This window comes from Arabidopsis lyrata (assembly GCF_000004255.2).
Source record: "Arabidopsis lyrata subsp. lyrata unplaced genomic scaffold ARALYscaffold_4, whole genome shotgun sequence".
Taxonomy (NCBI): domain Eukaryota; kingdom Viridiplantae; phylum Streptophyta; class Magnoliopsida; order Brassicales; family Brassicaceae; genus Arabidopsis; species Arabidopsis lyrata.
Genome location: NW_003302552.1, coordinates 1,036,271 through 1,044,954, shown reverse-complemented (window position 1 = coordinate 1,044,954; position 8,684 = coordinate 1,036,271). Strand labels below are relative to the sequence as shown.

The 8,684-nt window shown below is 31.1% G+C and overlaps 1 protein-coding gene across 1 annotated transcript; it reads right to left on the bottom strand.

Annotated features, from left to right (window-relative positions):
* Positions 1-1,241: 1,241 nt before the first annotated feature.
* On the bottom strand, positions 1,242-6,924 carry LOC9316518 (MADS-box protein SVP). Its single transcript, XM_021029273.1, has 9 exons — positions 6,244-6,924; positions 4,037-4,115; positions 3,107-3,171; positions 2,928-3,027; positions 2,791-2,832; positions 2,635-2,676; positions 2,105-2,146; positions 1,858-2,012; positions 1,242-1,532 (listed from the first exon to the last, which is right to left on the bottom strand). The coding sequence occupies exons 1-9, from the start codon at positions 6,423-6,425 to the stop codon at positions 1,514-1,516; spliced, it is 726 nt and encodes a 241-aa protein (XP_020884932.1). The 5' UTR covers positions 6,426-6,924; the 3' UTR covers positions 1,242-1,513.
* Positions 6,925-8,684: the final 1,760 nt, after the last annotated feature.

The following is an 8,684-nucleotide window of genomic DNA, read 5'->3' as shown; positions in this document are numbered from 1 at the left end:
AAAAATCGATAAAATCGGGCCTCTCTAAGAAAATAATGGGCCTATATATGACGCTAAGTGGGAGATTTAATTAATACAAAGAAGAGAAGCAATACCAACTACGCTGCCAGAAGGCCGGCTCAATTAATTTAGAGTTCCCGTACAAAATTTTAAAATTAGTCCTTTCTTCATATAAAAATAAAAAGACCTTTCTCATGCTAAAAATATTTTAAAATCTTAAAAATTATTTTTTTTTCTTACTAAAAAAAAATTTGGACCCTTCATTCATTTGATTCGGTTCCGAGTAATTTGGATTCGATATTAAAAAGATAGCTTTGGGTCAACACGACCACGGCTAATCCGTGTGTAATGACATTTATTTTCATATTTTAATAAAACACGGGAGACACTTGTCTCCCGGTGAATCACCCAAAAAAAAAAAAAATTTAGGTCTTAAATTTACCCAAAAAAAATTTTGCCCTACACATTTTCTCCTCTAGAACTCCCCATACGCCGGTCCTGGCCACAATGGCTTGTTTCAGAGACCAAGATTTGCCAACAGGCAACAGTCCAGCCAACACAACAACGTAGAAACTAGACAAAACAGCAGACCGAACGTCATGTCGAAGATCGATGCTATTATAGCGCCTGTCCAAGCACCAGTTCAAGGGAATGGAACAGCTATAACGAGCATTAGCCCTAGCCATTGGAACTCTTCCACAGGTCCAGCTTTCTCTTTAGCACTTTTGAATGATAAAGCTTTCTCTTTAGCACTTTTGAATGATATGTTCAAGCAATTTAGAAGCATTTCGGCTCTTACTCGCCAAGAAAGACTCAAACTTTATGAGGTAAAGTACGGTGAATGGAACGAACGGGAAGTCGGAACCATATTTTGCTGAATCATCATAGTTTAACATTAAACCAACAAAAAAAAAAAAAAAAAAAAAAAAAAACTTAACATCATAGAACTCAATCTCATCCAACCCCACAGATCCAACTAAACAACAGACATGTGTTCCTCAAAACAAGACACGTTGCAATTGTCACACACACAAAGTTATATCATTAATTCACCATAATCACAATGAAGACTCTTGAAAAACTCTGGTCTCAGATAACTTGTTAAACTTTGTACTATAGATTCAACAAAAACAACACGCTTTTGTAACACCAAAATCTCTAATGAGACTAAGTCCTATGATGATCAGTTATTTCAGGCATCACTAAATTATATTTTTGATCCCTAAGCAAGAGTAGATCGATAATCAAAATTCTACAATACTTCATTTTCTAACCTTCCATGTCAATACAGTTTGTTGGTGACAAACGTCACAAACCAGAAATACAGTGAAGAGATATCAAATATAGTGATAAACTGATAATCATAAAAATAGGAAAGCCTCTTCTGCAAACAGAAACTTACAACAAACATTTTAGATTTTACTATTTAGACATTGTCTCTTGTTGTTACCGAGTTAAAAAAAGATTTACATTACTCTCCTCCCTCCATCAACTTCTTTGGATTGTCCCATCTCTAACCACCATACGGTAAGCTGCACAACACCAAGCATTAAATCCGATACTCTTTTTAGAGCGATAAAGCTAGCTAGATGATTATATTTAGGGGCAAAAATTTTAAAAAGACAAACATAAATAAGTGGTATATTTTTTTGTGCATGAAAACAAATAGTAAGATATCGGAGAGAAATAACAGTGTTTATCAAAAGCATATAAATATAAATGAACCAACTTATTTACGATTTTGTCATCCATTTTTTGCATTGTAAATAAATAGCCAACATATGGTCTTTTGGTGCCTAAATTATTGTTAAATAAAGAGAATGGAAAAAAGAAAAGAAAGGGTGATTAATTTGTTACCCGAGCCTAAGGGAAGTATCGGAGCACTCGGAGTCAACAGGTGCTCCGGTGGAGTTTCCAGCGTTAGTAATAGACTCCGACGAGTGTCCTTCCTCGTACACGGCGGCGTTCTCCGATTCAGCGATACCACCGTATTCATGCACATTATTGCATATCTACACCGTAACCAAACAAATATTCCAAATTTAACATTAAACCGAAAGAAACATACAAAACTCAAAATAATCAAGATTATATATACACGTACTTGCATGCCAAGTCGCTCGTTCTCTTCCGTTAGTTGCGTTCCCTGCAAAAATAAAGACAAAACAAATCATTAAGTTCTCTAATTATTTGCATTTTGGCACCATGCATGTGTTTTGAATTTCTCTAGCTAGAGATCAAATTACGAATGAGCAAATCTTGACATGAAGTCTCAACCAAACCATATCAAACAAGAATTAAATTCATTATATTTTCGGTTCCATATTTCATAAAACTTTTTAAAAAAATTATGAAGACGAAAAAAAAAACGAACCAAAACCATGCACACTCTTACCTCTAGGACCTTAGGGACTAACTAACTAGCTACATGGTTACCATAGATTTAAAAACAAATTTCAGTCGCGATAATCACTTTGGTTTATTCATTTATCTCACAGTATGATCAAAGATATATGTTATAGATAATCAGGGTCTGTAACTTAGTAATTCATAATCCTGAGTTTAAATTCAGGAGTGTGTGTAGTGTAAACAAAGGAAAAAAGTTTTGTTATAAACGGAGGGTAAGACACATACTTGCTGCCTCAACCGCTTGTTCTCATCCATCAATTGCATTCCCTGAACACCAAAAAAAGAAAGGAATATGATATTGTTGGCTCTTGAAACTGCCAAAATTTAATTTATATTGAAATCAAGAAGTAAAGAATAAACGTTATTTTGATTAATTCTTACCTTTTTCTGAAGTTCGCTGATCTCATTCATAATCTTGTCACTCTGCAATAACAACATCTCGTAATAGTAAATTGTGTATAGTCGTAAGCTTAGAGAAATCTTCTACATTGTATCATGTAATTTTCTTAACAATTAACCTTTGTTTCAATCACACGCGTCAAACCAGTTTCAAGGGCCTTCTCTAGCTGTTGCAGCCCTTCAATGTCAAGTCCTTGAAGTTCCTCTCCTCTCATTTGCCTATATATGATCATATAAACACATAGTTAGAAAATGATAGTTAGTTCAAAAATTCATGGAATTTACATAGATAATGTACCTTAGTCGGTGGCTCTTGTCCGCAATTTCTTTACTCATTCGGGCGTGATCACTGTTCTCAACCAGCTACAGAATAAACATTGAGTTAAGCTCTTAATCATATCCATAATGCTCTAAAGCTCAAATCTCTACACATGACTATTATACAAGTATATCCTTAGACAGCTCGCATCCATTCATTACTCCTACATGGATTGATTATTTTCTTATGTTAAAATGTAGACTAATTAATCATAAGCAATAATATAATGCTTGCCTACAAAGGCCTGGGCATTCGGGTACCTACACCCGATCGGATCTTTTTTTCGGGTTTCGGATCTATTCGGATAGGAAGGTTGAGACCCATTCGAGTATTCTAAAAATTCGGTTCGGATTCGGGTATTTACAAAAAAAAAACAAAATACCCGAAAATAACTAAAAATATCCGAAATATTTTCGGGTTCGGGTCGGGTTCGGAGTTTTTACTCATATATACCCAAATCTAACTGAAATACCCGATTACTCAAAAATACATTGTATTTAACCAAATATAACAAAATATAATATTTTCAGATTTATTATTGTAATTTTAGGTATTCGGAGTATTATAAATATAAATATAACTAATATTTTTAGGTGTATATTTGTATTCGGATGCCCACGGATATTGAATTCGGTTCAGGTTTTTTCAAATAGGAAGGTCTAGGACCCATTCGGATATTTTTAAAAATCGGTTTTAGTTCGGTTTGGATATCTTTCCGGGTTTTTAGGTTCGGGTATTCGGTTCCAGGTATATTGCTCAGGCCTATGCCTATTGATACAATAAATTACAGATTCTTGATCAATCTTGTGTACATGAGTATATATAGTAATCTAAAAAATATTGGTAATCCACCGGAGCAATACTCTTATTTTGTAAGTTACAGAAATTGCGAAAGAAAATGTAGCTAACCTGTAACTCAAGAGATGGCTGATCAAGCTTCTCCAAATTCTTTGACTGCAAGTTATGCCTCTCTAGGACTTCCTTCATGCTTCATTATATAATGCAAACACATTCCAATAAATTTCTTATTATATAAGACTGTCAATGATCTTTGCTCTATTATGTATGTTATATAAACATCGACAATATACCCAAATTCTAAAATCAAAAGATGCAAACCTAATCCCAAACATATACATTATTTCATGTCAAACACTGAAGTTTTTAGTTACATACACACTTATTTGTGAGTGTGTATGTCACCGAAGGTAGGAACTGAACTGATAACTAGTGGGTCGAAACTTAGGGTCTAAATGGTAACCGCTGAATCCGGCTGAATCTGGTTGAATTGCTGAATTGCTGAATCTGGCTGAATAATTTAGAACTCAAATGGTAACCGCTGAATCTGGCTGAATTTTTGAAAAATTAATGAAAGATATAAACTTATAAAAATACTTAATTAAATATATTTTTGTCAACCATATTAATGAAATAAACAAAATAAGTTATTATAAGTTTTTTTATATGTTTAGGTAATTTTACCAATTTTTATCAAAATTTACGATGATAAAAAAAGGAAAATTGTTAAAAATACCCCTTTTGGTGTGCCTCTTTTCAAAAATGCCTCTTTTAGATGTCCATTTTCAAAAATGCCCTTTTTTAAATCTGAAATTTTTATAAAGTTTTATTAGGTTTATAAGGTACTTATGGATTGTAACTACTACTTGAAGACTCGATCCAAGTATTTATAAGGTTTTATAAGGTGTTTTAAAGGTTTTACAAGTTATTTTAAAGGATTTTTAAGGTTTTTCAAATGTTTTACAAGATATTTTAAAGGTTTTTAAAGGTATTTAAAATGCATTTATAAAGTATTTATAAAGTATTTATAAGATTTTAGATACATAGAAATGTAGTTTGTGTATGTTTTAATAATATTACATACATATTTGGATAAATCTTATATTTTTAAGAACATTTTTTATAAGGTTTTTAAAAAGGGGTATTTTTGAAAAGTGGCATTTTTGCAAAAGCCCCATAAAAAATGAAAATAATTTATTTAAAGTTTTATATACTTAATAATCTTATTAATATAACAACATAATTTAGCAAATAAACTATAATTAAAAAAGGTAGATTTTGGTGGAATTATAGGTTAATATTTTTAATAGTTTTATCAAACATAATTGATATATAAAACCATAAGCTATTAAAATTAATTATTTACGGAATTATTTTTAGTGTTTAGTCATCAATATAAACCTAACCAATTTCATCAATATTTATGTTTTTTATTTTTTAAGAAAAGTTAACTAACTATTTTTTATAATCATCACACAAACAGATTAAAAAGATTTATGAAAATTATGATTTATAATATGAAAGTATTCATAATTTATTAAAAACATAACAATAATAATATTACAAGCTTAAAAATATTACTAAACCAAATGACGTGACTTAATTTCCTCAAGTTTTCCTCAAGTGTAAATGATGTGACCAAAGAATAATTCAACAAGTTTTCCACAACAATTCCTCAAGATAATGTCACCATTTAGACCCTTAACCTTTTACCAAAAAAAACAAAAAAAAAAAAAACTAGTGGGTCAAAAATCCAATATCGTAGCTTTCTAATACGATATTAATAACATATCCATAATATCTCAATGACTTTTCCCAACACTAATATTCCACACATATAGATACCTCCTAAACTCCTAATGTTATGGTATCCACATATTTCGAAATAAATATGACATTGATGGCTTATACATATTATACCACAAGATACATATACATAGATTTATATATATATACATATATCCATATTTACATCTTTTTGAATATTACCGTAATTAGATACCTTATATATATACATATATCCATATTTACATCTTTTTGAATATTACCGTAATTAGATACCTTAATTTATCTAAATACAGAGTTTACTATACACTTTATCTATGTCATTTATGGTCATGATTAATATTTCCAACAAGTATTTTAATTATATAAATAGTTAGTGGTCCTATAAAGATTGATACAGTAAACTTCTATGTATCACATATACATCTGAAAAACAGTTTTTGTCTGGATCTAGACAAGATTCCTTCTACGAGTTATGAGACATCTAAACGAGATAGATAGTTAGAGAGAGAGAGAGAGAGAGAAAGAAAGACCTGGAGCTACAGAACTCGAAGAGTTTTCCGGTGGAAGAGAAGATGATGAGAGCAACATCGGCGTCGCAGAGAACGGAGAGCTCTTCAGCTTTCTTGAAAAGGCCTCTTCTTCGTTTCGAAAACGTCACTTGTCTCGCCGTCGCGTTGTCGATCTTCCTGATCTGAATCTTTTCTCTCGCCATTACAACAAGAAAAAACCCTAGAAGCAAGAAGAGAGCTTAGGTTTCGAACGGGATTTGATTTTGATGGATCAAGATTCAAGAATGAGAGATATATATGAGAAAGTAAAGAGAGGAGGAAGAAGAACCCAGAGGAAAATTTGTGAGAGAGAGATTTTTTTGCTAAAAAGGGAGACTTTAAAGAAGAGAGAGTGTGACAAGACGACTGAAATGGAAAGTAAATCGTGTTCTTTTTGCTAAATTTAGAAGAATAAATATGACTTGAAGACAGTAAAAACCCTAGTTTTTGAAGGATTTGAAAGAAAGAAAATCTAAGTCTCTTTGTGAGAATTAGATCTAGTTGATGAATCAACAAGGAAAATGGAGAGGATATATCAAACAAAAACTCAGAGAGAAGAAGGAGAAAAGGAGAAAGCTAAAGGAATATATTAAAATTTTAATTTTCCACCTCAAAGGTAGAGAAGAAGACATTTGATTGGTGAAGGATGAGATATTTTCAGGGAGAGGTTTATTAATTAAATAATACTACAAGATGATGGGGTTTCTTAAATGATTATTTTTGGAAAGAAAAAAGATATATTGTTATTATTTTAGGATATTTGTTGTTGTCCAAAAAACAAAAGAAACAAAAAAAGGATATTGGTTTGTGTGTGGTGGTTATTGGATATGGTGTGATATAAGTCTCCTATGAGATGAGAGAGAGAAGAGAAGTGTGTGTTTGGGTCAGTGGAGAATTTCTTTTATAGGGAAGCATAAAATGAGGTGTCTCACTTTGTTCACTTATAGTCTTGTAACTAAATTCGATCGTCGTATTTACTGCAAAAACTAACAAGAAACTCTAAAGAACGTCAAGGGCTATACCATAATTTCATATTTGTAAATCAAATATATGGAACTATGGTAGTATACTAGTATCTCATGACAAAACTCAGAAAGAACAAAATAATATCAACGCTTTCTTATTATTATTTTTTATTATATATATACCATCATCATCAAAAATATTTAATCTAATCATATTATGATAATAGTGCAACTCGAAAATGACAAAAATAAGTTTTTAATTTCAAACACATTAGTGCAATATTTTTTGAAAATTTACTAACGGTCAATAATGGGGCATAATAACTTGTCGGAAGAGTTGTGTCCTCAAAATAGTTTTGTAAGCTAATGTTCCATATCTACTCATGATATATACAGTCCATTATACAATCTATGTACAGTACTGAATTGGAAAATTAAGTTGTCATGCACGAATAATTTTTGTTCAATCCCAGTAAAGGGGTATCATGCACGAATAATTGTGTAATATGAAGTTGTCATATACATACAAATTAAGGGGGTATCATGACTGAAGTATTTTTATAGAACAAATTGAATATGTAATTCAAAATAAAATTTAACTGAAATTACATTATCTTACGAGCTTTTTTACCATTTAAGGAAATGAGTAAATGGAACGTGGGAGAAAGAATTGAAAAAAATTTTTATATTTTTGATTAGTTGTGAGTTTAATTAGATAAGAGAAAAAAAAGGATAACATTGTAGGAATATATTTTTATCAAATAAATAAGTAAAATGGCGTAGAAAAGTAAAAGAAGAGAATTTGAGACTTATGACATGTGGTAGATAGAGAAAGCTGCAGTTATTTAAAAAGTGACTGTTGATTTAGTAGATATAGATTACATAACCTCAACATTACTAATCACATATACTTTACTAACGTCATCAACCGAACCAAACACTGATTTCAATCATCATTCCATAGACTAAAACCGTAATTAAAGGCAAAAAGAAAAAGAAAATTAAAGGGTTTGATTTGAATAAAATAATGTTTTAAGCATTCCTTGATGCGAAGAAACAAATAGGAGGGCCCACGACCCAGAGTAAATAAAACAGTGTCGACCACTAAAAATTTAGAGGGGACCCAAAACCAAACCCGTAGTAGCCACAAGAAATCTGATTGGGACACGATCCACTGTCCGTACAGATTTTTATTCTTTTTTTTTTTTTTTTTTGAACACACAGATTTTTATTTCTAATAACCAAATAAAAATAAGCAACTACTCCATTCTTTACTTTATTACTCCAAGAATACAATTATTTTACCCATTGTTATACATGTGGCTCGTATTCGTATCTCTGGCTCCCTATTCGAGTATTTTCTCTTCCGACGAAACTCTCGTGTTGAAGTTGAATTACAATAAAACCTCTATTAATTAATACTCTATAAATTAATAACCTCTCTAAAATAATAAATTT

Bases quoted from the DNA above. Each gene is read 5' to 3' on its own strand.
- LOC9316518 (XM_021029273.1), bottom strand. From the start codon at position 6,425: ATGGCGAGAGAAAAGATTCAGATCAGGAAGATCGACAACGCGACGGCG. The intron at 4,116-6,243 runs GTCTTTCTTTCT...TATATAATGAAG, and splicing joins TTCGAGTTCTGTAGCTCCAG to CATGAAGGAAGTCCTAGAGA. The intron at 2,147-2,634 runs GTATGTGTCTTA...TTATTTTTGCAG, and splicing joins ACAAGCGGTTGAGGCAGCAA to GGAACGCAACTAACGGAAGA.